Genomic DNA, 22,325 nt, shown 5'->3' with positions numbered 1-22,325 from the left:
AAGTTTAAAAGTTTATTAAAGTTTTATTAAAATTATTTAAAGTTTTTTAAAAATAAAATATGATAACAGAGGGCGCCACCAAAATTTTAAATGTTACCGGGAAAGTTCAGCAACTCGTTGCTGGTTTATTTTAAGTTGTCTACCATAGCAATAATTATTCTACAGAAGTGGAAATTTCAATAAACTTTTATTAACTAGATTGAAGTAACATTAAAATTAAGAAATCTATTAAATAGTTTTTTGAATATTTATTTTTAAAGATTGACATCAATATTAACTGCAGTAATAATGTTTAAAATAGAAAAAAAAAATCAAAGATAATATATAAATTAAAGTCGTGAGGAAGATTGACAGAAAACCATCTGTTATTCTTCCCCGTAAATGATCAGTCCAAACAAAGAGTGCAAATTAAAAAAAAAAAAAAAAAATGAAAAGAATAGATCGGCCCAAAACAGTTTATGAATGAGAAAAGATGTATTCTATGAAGCTGTAAACTTATTGAGAAAACAGAGAAAACATGTTTTGGCATATATTAGAGGAAGTAGTTTATTAAGAGAGTCGATAAAAGAAGAAAGTATGTAGAGAAAGATATGACTTGATAAATCTGAAATACAAGTTATCAAACCCTAAAGGGAAAGGCCTCTGTTCGGCCTTTCCCTTTAGCCCAGAGTGCAGAATGAACAAAAAGATAAACTACTTTTTTAGCTTGCTTTGCGGAGAATAAAAAGAAGAGATTAATTTAGGATTAAAGAAAACTGTGAAAAACAGAACTTTATTTCTTCAAAAATTTAAACGATTTATTCGTATATAAAATAAATAATTATACACTATACAAAATCATGACGAGTGTTACGAACAAGAACATTGTAGAAAAGACAGAATTAAGAACAGAATTGTTTCTTTCTATTTCGTTATTTGATTCATTAGTCAAAATGTCTTTTATGTTGCTCAGGCTGCCATTGTTAGGAGAAGGCTTGATGCCGAGAAGATGGCAAATCAAAGGATAAATATTAACTGTATCGAATTCTTCTCTGGTATAATTCATTTTAAAATCTGGTCCTCTTGCATAGAAAATTGGATGCATTGATGGCAAATCATTATCATAGCCGTGTTGTCCAGTAAAATTTTTCAGTTTCTCATACTGATCGGTTGAATTCTGGAAAGATTAAATCAATAAAATTAGTATTTTTACTTAAATTTAAATATTTTTTAAAATTCTATTCTAGATTCATCAAAAAATTATTTTAAAAATATTTGAAAATAATAAAGTTAAATTCACGAAGTACACTTTCTTTCACATATTTAAAACAATTAAATTAGCTTCAAAGCTAACTCAACTTCACTATCTTTGCCAGCTAAAATTTCAATATTTACGTTCTTTTACAAAATCTTGTACAAAACTGGCTGTGAAATGAGAGTTAACCCATTTTTGGCACCGTAGCATTCTAAAATTTCAAATTTATCTTTGAATTTATGGTTTACGTTTATTATTTCCTTCTTTCATTTTGCAAAGAGTTGCAGTACAGGACTATACAACGGAAAGCTCTACGTGGCTAGCACGTTAGCGAAACGCAAATTCAAGACCAACTACCAGTGTTCAGTGGTTCATCCACTCGGTCACTGGTGAGCCCTAATGCAGTATAAATAAAGAACACGAGGGATGGGAAAAATGGGAAAAGAAAATCGGACTTATTGACTAACGCTTTAATTTAAGAAAAATTCAAGGGTTTTGAATTACAAAAATTCAACTTACATATATGATATAATATCCTTCATCTGCAATAGCTAAAATGGGGCATATTCTTCGATTGTGTTTGTAATGATAATGTTCTGGAAGTTCTTCTTTTTTATAAACTGTCATGTGAGGGTGACTATTCTTGAGTTTATTATAAACTTCATCTTCCTTTCCGTTGTTAGGCCAAATACCACCTACTGCTCCGATTTGAGGAATATATTTTACATCAGAACTGATGTTCAGATAATTATTCAAATTAATCAAATGCTCTTTATCCCAAGTGACATTTGTCATTCCATGATCACTGACGATTATGATATCGATGTTGTCGAGAACATCATATTCTTTTAATCGATCAATCAGATAACCCAAAGTGTCATCTACTTCTCTTACAGCTTCTTCAACTCCAAAGCTAAATGCACCATATTTATGCCCTGCTTTATCAGGTTCGTGGAAATATGCAACGACTAAATCTAATTTATCTTCCACCAACCATTTAATAGCAGTGTCTATTCTGTCTCTAAAAGAAATTTTCTCGTTATATGTTAAGTACGCATCTGGCATTATACCTCTGAAATTCACTTCTGATCCAGGCCAAAAATAAGTTCCAGTTCTAAGTCCCTGTAATTTAGCTGTTATCCACAATGGTTCGCCTCCATTCCACCATTTTGGATCCTTATTTCTTTTAGTAAAAATTTCATCGTAAACTGGATCATACATTTTATTATTTACAATTCCGTGATTTTCTTCGTAAAGCCCTGAAATACGAATGAACAAATTGAATAAAGAGTTTAATAAATATATTATTGAAATATAATCATTTATTTGCATAATATTAAATAATAAATAAAACATAATATTCATCATAAGAATAAATATTTTTTGGTGAGATTTAGGGCTGATTCGACACATCATTGTTGCAGACTTTGATTAATTACAGTTGATAGACATAGATGCACATCACAGTATAACTGAAAAATGTCACCAGTACGTTACAATTAACAATAATGTAGAAAATAATATATAATATACAAACTGAACTGATTCCTATATTCTTTTTTTATTATCTACATGTTTATATATAATAATTAAATGATGGGGATAACACATTCAAAAATATAATTTACTAGCAGATGAGCCCTCGACGTTGCCCGAGCAAAAAATAACAAAGATTAAGATTATTAGATTATTTCGTACTTCTAATCCTTCTATTATGTTATAGTATTTTATTTACATTTACAAACGTCATCTTATGTAATCTTAAAAATTCTTTATTCCTCTACTGCAGGGGTGGCCAACAAGTCGATCGCGATCGACCGGTCGATCGCCAAGCCAATTTTGGTCGATCGCTAGCGATGTCTTGACTTAATGTATTATATTTGTAACCGAACGCAACTGTATGCATGCAGTTACGACTCGACTCATAACCAGTGAGTGCACTTCGTACTGAAACAGTGTATAAACATAGTATGTATTTCACACTTCCCCCTCCCCACTTAGACTATGCCTATGACAACGAGTCGATCGCGACACATTTTTACGATAAAAAGTAGATCTTATGTGCACAAAAGTTGGCCACCCCTGCTCTACTGTACACAATTCAGAGAATTTTAAAACCACTTAAAACCAGGGCGAATTTTCTGGGCTTGCTTAGCATGCGCTGCATGCTTAAGAGAAAGTTTTGACTGACAATATATTTTTTATATGAGAACAAATATGCCAATAATAATTTATTCTAACGTGTAAACTCTTTTATCATTTGTGTTTGCTTTTACATTGGCAGCTAGCGGCTAGCCGTTTTAAGTCAGTGCGATGCTTGCGGGAACTCGATCGCTTGCTCGTGTGGAGGTTTTCGCTCGCATGACATCATTCGAAGCATTTAACACGGCCAGATTGTATCGAAATCTTGCGGTACCCAGTCAACATACATGTATTGTGTACAGGGGCAGATCTAGATAGGGATTAATAGGGCTAAAGCCCTGGGCTTCCCAGTGCAAGGGCCCACAAAAATTGAATTATTATCATAAATTTTTAATACTTTTTCATTATAATATATTTCATGTGTTTTATGTGTAGATATAATGGGCTTTATAATAGTCCATACTTTTTTGTTCACACCAAATAATGTTTCTGCCTATTGTTTAGTGATAGAGATAGGCCTATTATTCTTATTATAACTTTCAGCATGCCCAAAAATTTTGATCAGGATTCGCCCCTGCTTAAAACATATTTTGTGCAGGCTGGTAAATTTGTATTATGCATTTTTCCTATTCGAATGCCACCATACCGCTGGTCCGATAGAAAGAAGAGACTGTTATGGAAGGGGCTTGAATTAATTCGACCAAAAGTAGTTGACCTCCTCCCGGAAGAAAGGATGATCAACGACTACTAATTATACTGGTGTACTATTAATATTTGAAAAGTGATCCGTGTTAGAAAGGTTATGATCAGGGGCGGATCGAGGTTTTTCGGAACCTAGGGCTTATTAAAGTCCAATGGTGCTCCATATTTTGTTAGATTAAGAATCTTTATATTGATTGATTACAATAAAACAAATAATACTATGAATTATCATTATTATTATATTTTTAATATTAACTATTTTTTACTGTACAATAAGTGTTCATTGTTAATAAAAAGTATTAAAAATTTATGATAATAATTCAATTTTTGTGGGTCCTAGACACTTGGGGTCCAGGGTTTAAGCCCTATTAGTTCCTATGTAGATCTGTCCCTGGTTGTGATGGCCCTGCATGTGATCGAAGTTGCTAACCTTAAAAAATCGAAAATGACAAATTTCAAAATGACAAAACAAATGACAAAACAAATGAACAAATGACAAAAAAAAAAATAAATAAATAAATAAAATCGAAAAAATCGAAAATGACAAATTTATTTAAAAATAAAATCTAAAACAATTTTTTCTATGTAAAATAAACACAGAAGTAAACTATGTAAAATAAACAGTTTTCGCGATTCTTTTAATCGCGAAAACTGCATAAGTCTAAGGTGTATAGTTCTCGATAAATTTTTTTTCTAAATTGTTAACACTAACCCGGCAAAATTTTCTGCCTGCTGAGCGTTTTGAAAGGGGAATTTCCCGGCAGAAATTTCTGCCGGGTGAGAGGATAACATTACATTAACAACCGAAAGACTTCATATGAAACTTGTCTAAATAAAAAAATATGAGAATAATTGCTTTTATGCGATAATAAAGTGTCTATCTTTTTGCAACAGATTATATAAACTATGTGAGAAGTATGTTCTTATAAATATCGCGATTATAGAAAAATTATTAAGCTGCAATTTGAAAAAATTGTGAACCTAAAAATTTCGCCTGTCTGACTACCTGTCCTTAATCTGAAGAAAGGAGTTAGATAGATGAAAGTTAAGACCAGAAGTGGAAATCTTAGGGGCAGAAGGCCCAGATTAACTATATACGAACGTTTAGTTTGGACCGGAAGTCACGTAATTTCGATTCGAAATTTTCTTCTGAAAGGAGTTAATAGATGACCGATATGACTATTTCTAACAGGAAAAGTATAATGTAGAGGGTCAAGACACCACTAAAAGAATTGAGAACATTGTGACGAAGAATTGCTGCTCGATATTATGACGATGTCACCGTAAATAATTAGTTTGGCGACACATGAGCGATCTGCCGAGGGAGATGCATTCCAGGAAGACTTTTATGGAAGTTGGACCCTATTTAGGTGTTACTAATGTGAAGAAAACCCGGAAAACTTTACGTGGCCAGCCCCTTGGCTATGTGAACCCACGACTAACTACCAGTGTTCGGTGGTTTTATCCACTTCGCTACCGGAAGGCACTTATTAGAATTAAGAAAGCACCCTTCAGAAATGAAAAAATCCGAGTTGTTAGATGTGGAAAATTAAATACTTATATACTTACTATAGACTTTTCACAGGGTAACACTTTCGATTCAACGCAAGCAAGTGCAATATGCTACCTGTCGCAATAATGATATAGCGCATCTAATTCGCGCTATATCATTGTAGCAGTAATTAAGGGAATATCATATATATATATTAAAAATTATTTTCTTTTTTATAACAACTACATTTAGTTTATTATTTTCTTAAATGTTTTGCCAATAGATTGCGCTACGTGTAAAACCAGCAAATCGAATGTAGATAGAATCTAATTGAATTATAGAAATCGAATCGATGTTTTGGGGTGAAGTTATGTCATTGTCTAAATTAGAAGTATGTAAACGTAACTGCCGAGTTTCGTAGCAATTTTTCTTTCAGTGCTTTAGTGACAGCATTTTATCGTTTAACAGTATAAATTGGAACTTATCCCAATCTGATCCTGTAAAGTTTGATTGTTCACAGCTAATTCAATAATAAGGACTTTTTTCCAGCAAATAGAATCAAAAATAAACCGAACTTTTTTGCCTAGCATGTAGCCTAATTGCAGTTGTAACTGCAAACATGCGTGTGTTCGAACACTTTTTAGATATTTTAGTACATGTTCGACACGATAGATGTTTGTATTCGAATGGATTAGAAAACAAAAATCAAAGTATTGGCGTATGGAGTGTGCACTGTCAGAATTTTAAACTGATTTATCACGAGCAGCGAATCATTATTAAATTCTGAGTCAAACTTAGTAAAACATTTAATCTGGTTTAATGAAGCATGTGGTAATGACATCTAGGTTCTCCATCACGACTTTTTCCGATGTAATGGAAAGTGGAAGTCTCAGTCTTTAGATGAAGTGTTTCAACCTGATTCCGTTTCTAGTTACGAGGTGGCTGGACAGACGCGATCGTGAGGACATGCAAAGAAATGGAAGAGACGGCGGTCTCTTAGACTTACAAAAGAAAAATTGAATGTATTCTAATTTAATGGACAATTAAAAAATTTATTTTCAGTCATCGACTTGACCATTCTTTCCTTCCAAAAACTCAAAACATAATAGCAGCGTGGTGTCATGTTCGGTAAGGAAGGGGGATTCGACTAGATCCGAAAATAATTAGGATAACGTCAGTAAATTTGGTTGACATTTTGACTCAGCTGACACAGGGGCAAGTGCAGACAATGCAGACGCTGTAAAGCCCCAGCCCTATACGTCCAGTACATTTTGCTTTTTCTGCCCTGAGCCACTAAAAGAACGTTTTTTTAAGCCCTTCGTGAGTCCTGCCAGGCTTACAATGGAGCGGCTAAATGGTTAAGGACAGTCCCGACCTAGAAATTACCCGGAATTTTTCGATTCCTGATTCCCAGACTATAGGCTGATATCTCAATAGCTCTGACTGTATGAAAATGATAGCAGCATATGTATGATGTCTTAATTATTTTAATAAAATTTTCAAATTTTAAAGAAAATAGGCAGAGCGATTAATAAATCATTGTTAATTAATTGAGTAAATTTTTAATAAAATAAAACGCAAATGAATTCATAAAATTTTGTGTGATATTTTGATCGTTTTAAACCATTGGAGTAATGATTAGAAGCATTTTAAATAATAAAAATCTTTTACTTTAAATCAGAATTTCGTTCCTTACGGTACGATGAAATTAAAGTGAGACTAACAAGTACTTGACACGAATTATTAAGCGGAACGGATTAACTCGATTTTTGTTTTCCCTTAATAAGTTTTTAATATAATCAACCTGTTTGAAAGAATGCAAAAACTTCACGATTTAGCAAAGTAAATTATATTTTTTAATAAATAAGCATTTGTTTTGATGATGAAAACGACATAGAAAAAATTAATTAATTTAATATAATATTTTCTTTTATTCTGTAAATGCATTGAAGTTTGTGTAATGGAAAGATTATTTCTAAGCACAAGTCTTCAGTTACCAGTTATTTGTCTGCAAAGAGAATAGATAAAGCTAATTACCTGACAAAAGCTATTGATAAAAATATACACAACATATAATAATTTAATACTAACATATCGGTTTTTTATATCATTAATTACTATATATTAAAATAACACTTGCAAATAACTATACCTCATAAAACATTGTTAAAATTTAAGATTTTATACATCGATTTATTTGTACATTTAATTAGTCATTCTTAATTTGTAGTTGTGCAGTTTATCTGTAATTGTTCAACCGAAACATCATTATGGATATATGTAAATAATTATGAGTACTTTACTAAATGAATCAATCAGAGATGCTTATTGAGCAGCGAAGTGCATAAAGACAGGTACAATTCTGCCATTATTCCAAATTTTGTGCCAGAATGGGTGTTACGTGTACAACCGTCCATAAATCCGCTTAATGAGTTTTTTCTTTTATTTTTTGATGGCTAATTTTAAGTGATTTCGAACATCATTAAGCACTTGTTGGTGCTGAAATTTATAATAATATATATTATTTTAAGTTATATCGGCTATATAGTCTTTAATTTGGTCATATTATGAAGACTTTAAAGTGTATATATTATAATTATTTTTATTTTTAAATTGGTTATTCGTAAAATATTTTTTTAGTAATTAAGTTTACGCCTGATGACTAAAAATTATACAATAATCTTTTAAATATTTATATAAACGATATTAAAAAAATTATTATTTTTTCAATAAAGCTAAGTAAGTATATGATAAATTAATTTATTAAGGTTTAAAGTTTTAAAATTGCCCTATCTTAATAATAAATTAAAATATTAAAATATTAAACATAAAACTTTCAAATTTGTTATATTAACCATTCAAATTAAATATATTTAGTTAGAAAATTTATCATTAAAACAAATGCTTAAAACAATAATAAATACCCAATCTTTGTTACAATATCTTACAAAATCCATATTGAATCGATATTGAAATATTTTTATGATGCGATATCAACGTCATAACAACGGTTTTAACACAGATGAATAATTTATTTTAACGATTTCGATTTATTTTCCTCTACATCAATATTCTTTCAAGACGTTTCGACCTACAGCGATTAAATTTCGAGTTCTGTTCTAGACGAAAAGTCCAGATAATTAGACAAAATATTTATAAAATTGTTCTGGCCATTTTTGAATTTGAAACCAAAGTTTTGTATATATGTCGCCCTGGTCCCGATTGTCACGATTAATTGTGAACAAACCAAGCGGCGCAATCGTTTAGATTCATTATTAAAAGTAGTGAAATTATCCCCTTTTTTAATTGATTTAGTTTGCCTTATTTTTATTTAGTATGTGTCATTGAACAAAATAAAAACAAGCGCATATCTAATCCCAATCCTTGTACAAAACAAAACTTACTCGCGCAATTACGTATTATAACTAATTGTAATTAATTGTAACAAAAATTATTAAATATTAAATCCGATTAGAAATTTTGCTATTGTTTGCCTTAGAAGACAAGCCTAATGATATTTTTACATAACAACACAAAAAACATTACATCTGTTTTATTATTTTTAATCTATTATTGAGGTTTCCGGTAAGAAAAGAAATAATTCTTACATAAAATAATTAAGACCTGAAAGCAAAATTTAATTGAGAACTTCATTCACGTATTTTGAAGATATTGTTGTAAAAACATTAGAATTATTTTATTAGATATTGTTATTAGATCTCAATTTATCTGATGCGAAAATATAAATTACTACATCAAGGCAATTGAATTTTTATAAAAAACTCATAAAATATATATTGAATAGTATGTATTTTACTAATTAGACCTAACTGCGATTAAGTAATGTAGAAAACTCCTCATTTCTATTTATTTAAATACATATTTTACTTCATACACGTATTAAGTTATAGGCTAAATATGTTTTAATATTTTGAATGGCAGATATTAAAATAGCAAATAAAATTTGTTATAATTTCCTTTAAAATGCCAGAAAAATAATATATTAATTTAAACCTTTCATAATGAAAACTAAACTAAAACTAGAATATATTTTAATAGAAAATGGAGGTAATGAACTATAAACATTATCATCAACAAGAAGGAAAACTATCAAAGAAATTTTTACAAGTATCCAGTTGTTTTCTTTTGATAATATATAATTTCTTTGGGATTTGTAGCGTGAAACGTTATGAAGAATGTGGACTTCATTATTTTTCACAACTTAACTTACCGTAACTTAACTTAAATAAGAAATAGAAAATTAAAATTGATGTTGAATTTATTAGATATTTAGAAACAATGAAACAAATATAACATTTTATTTTAATGAAATTATTAATAATTTTTTATTTTATTTATTCTAAAATGCATAAAATAAATAATCTTAAATGTTTTAAGTTTATTTATATATTAAACAATTAACACAATTAAAATATTATGCTTAGCATGAACATGTAAATAAATTATTTAAATTATATTTCGTTTTCTATATGATGTAATTCATATCATATTTATTAACGATAAAGCAATTTCTATTATTCAAAATTCATTTTAAATGTCTTAAAATTTGGAAAAAAGCTAAATTCTAATTACTATGAAAATTTAATTTATTGTATTTATAAAATTCCTATATTTTTGTAGATAAACCACAGTTTTTTATTTATTCTGATGGATGTACACAAGTTGTTACAACAATTTATAAAAGAACTTAACATCAAGAAGGACTAAACTGATACAATTTGAATTGTATTTTAGTCCTTCAGTTAAGTATACATGTGGAACAGATTATTGTTTAGCTTTAATAAGAAAAACCTAAATAATTATCTGTTATCTAAAGTCTGACAGCATTAAAATAAAATAATAATAAGTAAAAATTATGATATGTATACGTACTGTGCATACATTCTTAATATATTTTTTCAAATTAATCTACGAGATATTACACGAGAAACGCAAATTCATTTCAATCATCTATTTACATTATCTTTTATTTATTGCATGTTTTATATATTTTGAACTACTATATTTAATTTAATTATTTTTTAACGTTTATTAGGTTTCTCTTATTTATGATACTACAGCATGCTGTTGGATATATTTTATATAAACATAAAATTTTCATGCTAGTTCACAGAAAACTCACTAAAAAACAATAAACACGACTTTCTTAAATTTCAAAATAATCTGTGAAAATTTGATTTAGACACTCTTATTAAATTAAATAGTCAATGCAGCTATCTTAATTTAATAAAATAATTTACTGCATATGATGAATATCTTTTTATTCATAAAAAATATTTATCATATATCATCATAAAAAATATTCATTATATAAATATCATCAGCATATTAATATCACATAAATGATAGCTATGATGATATCATACATATTAAATATCATCATCATATATGATGATGATGATATTTAACATGTATGATTGTACATACAACCCTTTTACCCTTGTAACCATTGTTCTCTATGCCCTTGTCGCGTCTCCATTTACTGGCTATGCGCCTAATTCGGCCTAGCCTTTGTACTTACTTACCTGTCGCACCTATTCCAATTCTGGCTAGTGCTCATGTCGCGGGCTCTTATGTATATGCTCTGTGGTGTCATTTTGCACCACTTGTTTCAATACTACAAACCTAACACCCTGTAAATTTTTGGTAGTTCTAAATAAAAGTGTTTAAAGCTATCATTTATGTGATATTAATTTCTACATTATATGTAACTCTAATATAGTAATAATGAACGAATAAGGGAATATAGAATTACTAATGTTTATTTCTTTATCATTAATTACAATTTTAATTCCAATTAAAGTAATTATATGTTTTAGTACTTGATCAATTCATAAAATAAGAAAAGTGTACGTCATCGAAGTTTAAAAAAATTTTGAAAACTTTTATAAACAATTGGGCTGCAATTTTCAGAATGCAGACCTATACATTTCCACTTTTTTTTGTCCGTCTATCCTTCGTTAATCTCGAGAACGGAGTTAGATAAATGAAAATCGAGACCAGATATGGAAAGCTTAGGCCCTGGTTAACTATATACGAACTTCGGGTCTGGACTGGAAGCCAGATAATTTTTTTAATTAAAATATTAATGCCACAACGCCACGATAATATACAGTCGATTTTTATACATATAAAATAGAAATGAATGAATTAATATCAATATTCACTGTGCTTTAAACTTACTAAAAATACTCAAAATACAACTTAAGACCGTTATGAATTGAAAAAGAATGTAATTTAAATGCACAATATTTCAAAAATTTAAGAATAAAGTAATCACAAAATAACTATATTTGTGTAGATCTGATTCTCGTTATTTTGATATGTATAGCATTATTAATTATATAAATTGTTCTCTACGTTTGTTTATAATATTACTTTACTAACAAATTATAGGCTATATTTTTCTTTTCGTTATTTGTTATATAAGCAAGTTAGTCTTCGTTTCGTTTAATATTCATGTAAGTTAATATTTCGAAGTAAAACATGAAGATTTTATTTTATTATAGATACTAAACAATATTAAAACAGAAATTTCTGCAAATTTAATCATATTTCTTCGTTAATTAATTACTAAATATTTTCTAATTATATAAATTATATGTTGATATATGACCTTTTTGACAATACTAAATCATACTTGATCGTACATAAGATTTATTTAATTGTACAAATCCTGTTGTAAGAAGAGTGAGATGGAATTAATAAAGTAAATTAGAATTTATATTTCTAGATTTAAGAAATAGAGATAAAGAAATCTTGGAATTAGTCATTAATAAAGATATGTCACAACTAGAAATAGAGAATGGATTAGCTAGTAGTAAGATATACTGGGAGGCTATAACAGCAGAATCCGACTTTGTTTAGAGGGCATGCAATAGTTTAATTAAATTTAAAAATTTATTTGCATTTTTATATATTTTCTTATTAATATCTTGATAATAAGTGATTTTATTTGTTAAACGTAGAGAAATGTAGCGTAAAATAGGATATTTAGTGGATAAATATTAATACATTTTTCTATAATTTACGAGAATTTACAATTTCTTCAGTAATCCTCTTCATAACATTCTTTTATGTTAATAAAATTATGTTATTATTTCGATACATAAACTATTTAGTGAGAAAATTAAATTTTAAGTAAAGAATAAGGAGGAATACTAATGTGTCTTAGACTCATAATTTTCATATATTTCCTTTCAGTAACTACAGAAATTATAATGGTTCTTTCCATCACCATCCTCATCAATCATTTTAAGTAAAATTTCCACATTATTTCAATGCAAAAAATTAGTAAATTGAAATAACCAAACAATCTACATTAGCAATAACGATTCCATATACAGTGGACCCTCGTTATAGCGCTGCTCGCTATACCGCGCACTCGGTTATAGCGCGGGCGATGTTCGCGACGCGATAAGCTCAAACACGTTTATACAGGTTCGTGCTGCGTTAGTGAGTAGCGCATTTTATTGTTACTGCGTATTGAGTAGTGTGTATGTATTAAGTTCCTGAATGTATTTTGAATAGTGTTTAATTATTGTATGCATGATAATTAAAAGAAAAGCTTACAGTGTGAAAGAAAAGCTTGACAATATTGCTAAAGAGGTGAACCGTGTTACACCGCGCCACTCGGTATAACGCGGTTCACCTTATAACGCGGGTATTGTGTCCCGCCCGACATGCGCATTATATCGGGGGTCCACTGTACCTTCAATATATATAGGAGAAAGTCGCCTAAGTCGTACCGGTGCTTAAATCGTACCTCAATGATTTCAAAAGTACTTTATCCGCCATACAAATGGCAACAGCGTATAGTTATACGGCTCGGTTGTACTTATGCTCATAGACAATGTGCATCCGCGTTTCACGGAATTAAGACTGTTTTTGGTAAACAAATTCATTTATAGTCGTTTGAGTGTAATTTTCATCTGGTGTGTGGAAGCTCCTAAGGTAAGGAAACACTAGTTAAATACATTTTGCTATTTTAGTATAAGTTATATATATATATATTAGTGATTTGTTTGCCTCTTGCAATTTTGTGAAAGATTTTTTCAAAATAGTTTTGGGGCTTTATGAACTGACATGCACGCTGTGTTTTATGTCTGTGTTTTATGTCGTACCCCCTTAAAGAAGATATGAAGCAAAATTCTGTTAAACGTCAATTACAAAAAGAAGAATGTAAAACGAAAAAGAAGAAGAATAGTAAAAACAACGATTGATTTTGTAAAATATGCAACGATATCCGTGAAGAAAACATGATTCGATGTTTAAAATACATTTTTGGATTCATGATGTATGCGGCGAAGTTACAAAACAAACAAAAACATATGTTTGTATTGACTGTAAATGAAGATATAGTTGTGTAGTTGTGTTAATAAAATATACTCGTTTAAACATATATTTATTTAATTTTAGTTTGAGGTACGACTTACGTAGTAGGTGGTACGATTTAAGGTACTGGTTTCCTTAGTCGTACCGATTTCAATTTTTTTAATTTTATGAGTTTAAAGAAAATGTGCGCAGACTATTTAATTTTTTTGCGATAAATAAAAGCAGGGTTTACTAAGGTTTCCAATGATACTCATAAGTATGTGTTTACTAATATATTCTCTGATTTCTGAGAATGTTTTTTTTTAAGGGGTACAACTTGGACAACCTTACCCTATATAGAAATTAATATTTGCATCTAAATATTTAAATAATTCATAATTTAAAAAATTATTTGAAAACAATTTTTCAAATCTTTCATTCAAAATAAATGCTAATAAAAAAACTTAAAACATTTGTTTATCATCAATATTTATACAATACAATGAGCAAGTAATTAAGGTAACTATTAGATTTTACACAGTAATTATATTCAAAGAAAACACTGCAATTCCATAGTAAATGGATTTGTGTATTATTAAAATATGTAATTTGTAAAAATGTATAAATCCGATGACTAAAGAATTATTATAGCTGAAAGTAGTTAAATAATTATTTAAAGTTATACAATATTTAAAACTTGTTCTGTTTAAATCTTTTATGGATCCCAAACTTTGTTTTAATCCTAACCAACTTTTATGCCAAATTATGTTAGAAAAATCTTTAAAATTGTCTTTATAATTTAAATTGTTTATTTGAGAATCGAAAAGGTAATTATAATATGACATACATTTCCAATTTATTTAATTTTTTTTTTAATTTAAAGTATATCTCGTATATACTTTGAATTTAAAAAATTTCGTATATTCCGGTATATTGGCCTATTCAGGTCCTAAATGTTTTCATAAACTTTTCAGTAAGCATTTATTTCTATCAATGGAAACTATTTTAAAATATTTTCATACGTCTTTCTACTTTTCATATACAGTATCTATTAAATTCAATTTTTAAACCATTACCATATACTTTAAATAAATAAATAGCATATTTATTATTTAAGTTTTCAATATATTCAATCTCTTGTTCATTTAATGACATTTATAGACATATAATCAGTGATAATTATTTTGAATATCAAAATTTGAACAAAAGTCTGCTATAAAATGAATCAAAAGATTCGTTTTAATGCAGGTTTTACTGGTTAAAATTATCTGTATAATTAATTATCTTTAAAATAATGCACAGTTTCTATTATTGCGAAGTCTATTTCTCTCAATTTCCAATTTGCATCAGTTTGTACGTATAGGCTATATAAATTCAGTTTTATAAATACTGTAGACGTTTCATTATATCATATTAATAATAATCTTGTTTAACATCTTTAGGAGGAAATCTCCAGGCTTTCTTTCGATAGTCAATAAACAGGAAGTGTAATAACCGTAATTAATTAGCGTAAATATCACTTCCGATGACATATTCTGGTAGCTAAGCAAGCAAGTTATGTAAGTTTATTAAGAGGAACTGAAGTATGTTTACGAAAGTTTTCATTAGCAGCTTACATAGCATTCTTATTTCTTAGCAATTCAACAAACATGGCAAAAGGGTCTGCTCTACCCGGGTCCTATACAAGCTCTCGACGGCCCTGGATAGGCCAATATATGACAAATATCAGGGTTTCTTTTCTTATTGGATGTTGATAACATGAAGTATTCACACTTTCGATAAGCAAAAAACGAACAGAAATGGAAAAACGTGATATGGAAACTCCCAGAGCTTCCATGTACACATAAACTTCAATAGTAGAAGACGAACATCAATAAATACGAAGACTAAAACGATACACAGGAGAATACAAAGTCACCAATACATCAGAGACGATCACATAGTGTATTTCCGAATATCTAATGGCAAACAACTTGTATTAATGTAAGATTTTGATTATAGTGTCTAAATATTTTCTTGCATGTAAGTGGTTTTGAATTCTCTAGAATTTTCTTATTTATTATCACCATTTTGAACTCGTCTTGTTTATCTCTATGTTAAAAGATTATATTTTATATAATTTTTATAATGCTGTATAATGCTTGAAAAGATTATATAAAATATAATCGTTTAACATAGAGATAAACAAGACGAGTTCAAAATGGTGATAATGAATAAGAAAATTCTAGAGAATTCAAAACCACTTGTATTTTATATATACTGTATATATATAAAATATTGATAAATAGGCGTATAGTACGGAAAATAAGGCTACACATTAACTAATTTCTTTAAAAAAAAGGAATTAAAACATTTTTACGTGTTACGTTCTTAATATCCAAGAGCGCGCAGACAAAATAGGGGTCTGGATAGAAAAGAACCAAGGGAGCCCCCTATGTATATATTGAGACGATTAATAAATAAATATGTTAAATATATATATTCATAAATTTATGTTAAATTAATGTTGCATTTTTTCAAATTTTATTCAATTTTGAGCTTGGGGTGGTGCATGCAGTGCAACTCCCATTTTCACGGTCTCGTTATTTAATATCTAAAACAGGGAAGATAATTTGAAAGCAATTAAAACCTCACGTATAAACTTTGAGAGTTTTATTACAACTTTCTTTAACAAATATATAAGTATATTTTATATGAAATATTCTTTTCGGTGTATTAAAATTAATTTAAACGATTACAAATATAACTAAGGAATGCGTTATTTTTAATAAATTACACAGTATTAAATATTTGCTTTTAATTGATTTATCTGGTAATTATTTTTATAAATACCCATTTTATCAAATTTTGTTTTTAACATTTTATTGATTTATTCTTCATTTTATAGTAGAGTCCCAGAAACTGGACTTTCAATAACTCAACAACAAGAAAGAAGAAGAAGAAGAAGAAAAAAAAAAAAAAAATACAAATCTAATTTTTATCGCTATAACTTAACATTGGGATTGAATAAATTTTCGTTTTTTGTTGGCAATACTCGATAATAGCACCAATTCTGCCTGTTAACAATGAATATAACGTTTTTTCCAAGGTGCCACTGCAAAACTCCACGACACGACTGTTAATAACTCGAAAGTATCCCCTGTATAGCCAATGATTCTAAAATATGTTAATAATAAACATGTGTATTTTTTTAAAGTTAACAGAAATTAAAACAAAAATATAACAGATTTGATGAGATACAGTATTTTGACCTATATTTTTTTTTACTTATAATTCTGATTTATGTACAAGAAAATGTAGAACTTCTAAACAATTTTTATTACTTTATGAAAAGTTTACACGTTTAGAATACTTCTGTAAATAAAACTTCAATTTAAACATGTAAATAATGTCTGAATAGTAAGTTAAACAAATAATTCAAAATTTTGTTTTAATACATAAATTTACATTTTTCTTTTAATAACTAAGTAAAAAATTATCAATATTCTTAATGCAGATTTTAGAAAATACACTGAAATATCATTTTTATTTATAAACTTTTGAACTTATAAATTTTTTTATTTTGTTCTTGATATTCATTCATAGCTTATTTGAAACCAATCAAATAAACAATTTGATTTAAAAAATTATTTTACTATTATTTTTCTTTAATTAAATTAACAAGTAATTAACAGGTTTTTAATTTTTATATGTTTTTAAATTATCAAAATAAAAGTAATTTTGTTCTTATAAATAAGCTATTATATTCTACTTATTTTTTTCAATTTTTAGATTTCATTAAATCTATTTCAAGTTTAGTTATGTTTTTAATATTTTTTTGTTTTACATCATTTATATTTTAATAAAAGTAAAATATATATATAATTGTCTATTTTCTAAATCACATGGTTTAATATTTAATTATATTATTTTATGAAATAAAAATTATTTGTTTAGTCTTCGAACAATTTAGATTTTCAATCGAAATTACTTTACAATTTAAATCAGTAAATAAAAATAAATCACATTCTTAGATTAAAATATATAATGTTTTATTTTAAGGTTAACCAATAAACCTTAAAATATTTTAATAATATAATATCTTAAAATAAACTTTATTACTAATAATAAGATTAAATTTCTAATTACTAAGCTTTCATTACTGTAAATGATATTTTATGTTATAATTATATAATATTATATGATATATATTTTATAAAATTAAAAAATTCAAATATTAAATTGAATACAGTATCGATACTAACGATAAGAAATATACCATTCGTTCCCTACGCAATTTGTGTTAGCTTAACGTAAAACTCCCGATTGAACCATACCTACTACTGCGATAAATCTCTGTTTAGCGATACATATTTTTCTGTACTCGTAAAATACATACGATTTTCCTTTCTTTACATGATAATAATGCAGTAAATTAAATTTTAATTAACTTTGATCAGTAGGATATCAGAACAGAATAAAGTTGCCAGATTTAGCACGTTTTTGGTATTTAAATTCCAGTGCTGCGAATTATTACACTTATTAAAATAATTAAACAAAGCATTCTCCTTAAGAAATTATACTTTTGGATTTGTTTTAGTTTTAGCTTAGAATTTTTACTTTCCCTGTTGGTAGTGTGTGTGTGTTGGGGGAGATTTTGTTCATCCACTTTGAAGCTTAATAACTCCTGTCCTTTTGTTGAAATTTTCTGAAATTTTGTATGGGGGGGTCTGTGTATTAGGGGATTTATGCTATTAAATTTTAATCGTTAAAGTTAAAGGGAAGGGGAAATAGAGGCGGTTATGTCATATTTCGAGTGGAAGACGGAATTAATAAAGATTTTATTCATTATCACTTATAATTTTTTAAATGAACTCATCCTTATCCATCCATCAAACTACCCTCAAAATTAAGGCTTTTTGTGTTTTTTATAATAATTAATAATATAAAAAAAACTTTTAAAATAAAATCTCATAACAGATGGCACCTCACTCAATTCGTAAAACTTCGGGGGAAGTTACTCAATCGATTTCTGGATTTTTATTTCTTGTTTTACTTAGATCATTTTTTTCCCCTGAAAATCTAGAGATTAAATTACTTCTTATAACTGCTCTTAAATTATAATAAATTAAAGCACTTAAAAGAAATATAAAAATCGAATGCTTAAAATAACTTTAGAAAATAAAAATATAAATTACACTATACTTTATTTAAAAATTAAAATTTAATAGATATTAAGTAATTTTCATTTTTAAAATAATAAATTATAAATAAAACAGTTTTAATTAATTCATTAATTAATTAAAAAGAAATTCACAGCAATTAATTTCTTTATATAATTATCATTTAGAAAAGTACTTTATAATTAGAGTATACAAAGAATTTGTTATTCATTACATATGAGAAACTATTCTAATTATATTAATTTGATTAAGTGTTGTTGCTATTATATTAATAAATTAATTTAAATTAATATCGTAAGAATTAAATATTAATTTGTAAATATTTATTACTTTAAATTGGATTGATATAAATGTTTTAATGTGTTTCCATAAAAAAAACAATCTGGTTTGAACATTATAATTATTTTGAAATCAAATTTAATTAAATAAAAATTAATATTTAATAATTTAAAATAATAAGTATAAATAACAAAATAATGATTTACTCTTTTTATATTACTAAATTTTCTAAGCTTTTATTATGATCTACTGAATTACTTTTACGTCTAATGTGTTCCATTATGTTAAAGTAACTTCTATCATATAAAATGAATACTTCATTTTATAAATTATCCTTACAATTAATACTTTTAAATTTTTATTTTAAAAGAAAAAATATATAAATATGTTAAACAGAATTACCATTGTATTTCGCGACAATTTTTTGTTTAAAAAAAGGACATGTTAGCTTTAATAACATATTCGTTTTAAATTGCATTAATTTATGAACTTTTTGCAAATGAATGATTATATTCAGATTTTACTTCTTTATCAATTAAAAAATCATAACTTTTGTAATTTTATCTCTTAAGATAACATCGTCATTTATACAAAAGTTTCCTTATGAATAATACTGACTGACCTTGCAACATCTGTACGTAAGATTGGTTTTACTTTACTCTTCCTTATAAAAAGTAATATAACTTATTTTAGATTTTACAAATGTTATAAAAAATATTCAATTATTAAAAAAATATATATATATAGTAATACATATTAGTAATATGCTGTAAATACTTGAAACAGGAAAACTCATCGAAACGTTAACGCTACAATTAAAATTAAACCTGTTAGACAGAAACGCCCTTCTAACCTTAAAAATTTAATTTATAAAAAGTTGTCTTAACAAAAGATGTACAGTCTTTTAAACTTTTACGAAGAAATCTTATTAGTTTAAACATATTAACGTTTTTTTTAAAAAAAAAAAATTATGTTGAATATTTCGAACAATATAATCAAGGTCTCTAGATCCTGAATTTATAAGATTTTCAGTGATGCATTTTTAACTTTTTGCAACTAAAAACATAAATACACAAATGTAAAAAAAAAAAAAAACATTTCTTACACAAAGATTAAAAGTTTATTTTAGAGAGTTCATCATCGCATCGGTGCATCCGAGTAATAGATAATCAACCAAGAATAAATTTACTTGTCTAGTGACATGTTTGCAAAATGAATTGGTCGTAGTAGTTTTTTTATTATCATTATTAAATACGTATAAATAATTTGTTTAGTTCAATTTAATAATTACTTTTATGTTAAACATCGACATTTTATAATTTTAAAAAGTTTAAGATTAGAAAATTGACATAAAGTAAACTATTTTAAAGAGGTTATCATGGATCAAATTCGAATGAACTTTATGTATATAACGGTTATATAAGCTGTAAATCTAATGCTGATATAAGAAATCATCAGATTGTATTTTTTTATTATTATTAAATGTTTAAAATTTAAATTTATATACAATATATACTGTATATAATCTTTATTTATTTTATTTTTATACTGTTTTATATTTGACAATTAATAAACTGATGTATTTTAATTATTTTTAATAATTAGTTTTATTTTTATAATCAACTTTTAAAATAAATAAATAAATAAATGATAACTTAAAGATTAGAATTCAAATAATTAAAACACGAATCAGATTTAATAGATATAATTACTTCCTTTTATATATTAAAAGTAATAGCATCCTGTACAAGTATTTATCATTTAATTAGATAAGCTTACGTAAAGTTCACAACGCTGACTCGAATGTATATATATATATATGTTAAAATTGCACAAATTTAACTTACCTGTAGCAATAGTGTAATGGTCGGGGAAAGTTTTTGTTACGAAAGCTGTACGGATACCCCTTCTAGCTTGTACTCCCGTCCTTGCAATCCAGTCTAAATTGGGTGTATGATATTTTCCAGCATAGTCCCAACGAAATCCATCAAATGATAACAACAGCACCTGTCTTTTACCCTGACGAGGTTCGACTAATACCTGCATATTTAAGAAACAAACAATCAAATAACTAAACATCATGAACACGTGTTTTAGTCGATCTGTATATCGTCGTGTGTTGTACATCTGCTACTGTGCTTGAGTCTAGTTTCGTCGAGCTATGTATACTTACTCACGTGACTCTCATCACCTGTATTATGTTTATTCAACAATAACACCGGTAATGCCGGTAACACCAATTTCTCGGTTGGTTACGCCGTAAATGAACATGATAAAATATATAATTTTTTAAATTATTTTATTATATTATATTTTGAATAATTTATACAGATTTTCAGATAAAACTGCATTAAGATAAGCATTAACGTAATGTGATTTACAGCAATAATTTTTTTAATCGCTTTTATAAATTATTTATATTCTGTGTATATCATAACTTATCTAAACTATAATTTACTTTACTACATAATCATTAATTGATACGTTACATTCAACTTCAACGTAATTAATTAGAGTTTTGCATCTGCTTTGGATAATATTTAATAATTAGACTAAATCTATATTATATAACTCCGTTAAGTATGTAAATAATTAAGTATGTAACTCAATTAATACAGACAGATTTCAAAAGTTTATTCTGGAAATACATAATAATTTACATCATTATTTACTCTCAGAATTAACTAATTAATATTATGTCTCAAAATTTTAAAAGTAGTCTGGAATAAAACGTTTAAACACGAAACACTTTTTGGCGCATTGAAGTTGTCCTTCTCTATTTAGTTCACGGTTAAAACTGAAACGAAGGGCGTTCGGGTTTAGAAGCACCGACACAAAAAGCATTCTTGTACAGAATTTATTGTTCTCCTAAAAAAAGAAAAAAAAAATCTCTCTGTACTATTAAAATTTTTCTATTTTTCTTAACATATAAAAACTGACATTTCAAAAATAATTCAATAGAATGTAGGCCTATAGGTCT

General features: G+C 27.2%; 1 protein-coding gene across 1 annotated transcript; it reads right to left on the bottom strand.

Moving 5' to 3' along the window:
• Positions 1–771: 771 nt before the first annotated feature.
• LOC136973582 (ectonucleotide pyrophosphatase/phosphodiesterase family member 5-like) lies at positions 772–21,607 on the bottom strand. Its single transcript, XM_067268313.1, has 3 exons — positions 21,193–21,607; positions 1,754–2,493; positions 772–1,156 (listed from the first exon to the last, which is right to left on the bottom strand). Exons 1-3 carry the CDS (start codon positions 21,470–21,472, stop codon positions 821–823), a joined length of 1,356 nt encoding a protein of 451 aa, XP_067124414.1. The 5' UTR covers positions 21,473–21,607; the 3' UTR covers positions 772–820.
• Between the last annotated feature and the right edge of the window lie 718 nt (positions 21,608–22,325).

This window comes from Centruroides vittatus, unplaced genomic scaffold (genome assembly GCF_030686945.1).
Source record: "Centruroides vittatus isolate TY-2023 unplaced genomic scaffold, ASM3068694v2 contig_3221, whole genome shotgun sequence".
Classification (NCBI taxonomy): Eukaryota; Metazoa; Arthropoda; class Arachnida; order Scorpiones; family Buthidae; genus Centruroides; species Centruroides vittatus.
This window is presented reverse-complemented; position numbering and strand designations above follow the sequence as displayed.

Excerpts from the sequence above, each read along its gene's own strand:
- LOC136973582 (XM_067268313.1), bottom strand. The coding sequence starts at position 21,472 with ATGTACAACACACGACGATATACAGATCGACTAAAACACGTGTTCATG. Across the intron at positions 2,494-21,192 it reads CCATTACACTATTGCTACAG|GGCTTTACGAAGAAAATCAC; the intron begins GTAAGTTAAATT and ends TTCGTATTTCAG. Across the intron at positions 1,157-1,753 it reads AAGGATATTATATCATATAT|AATTCAACCGATCAGTATGA; the intron begins GTAAGTTGAATT and ends TAATCTTTCCAG.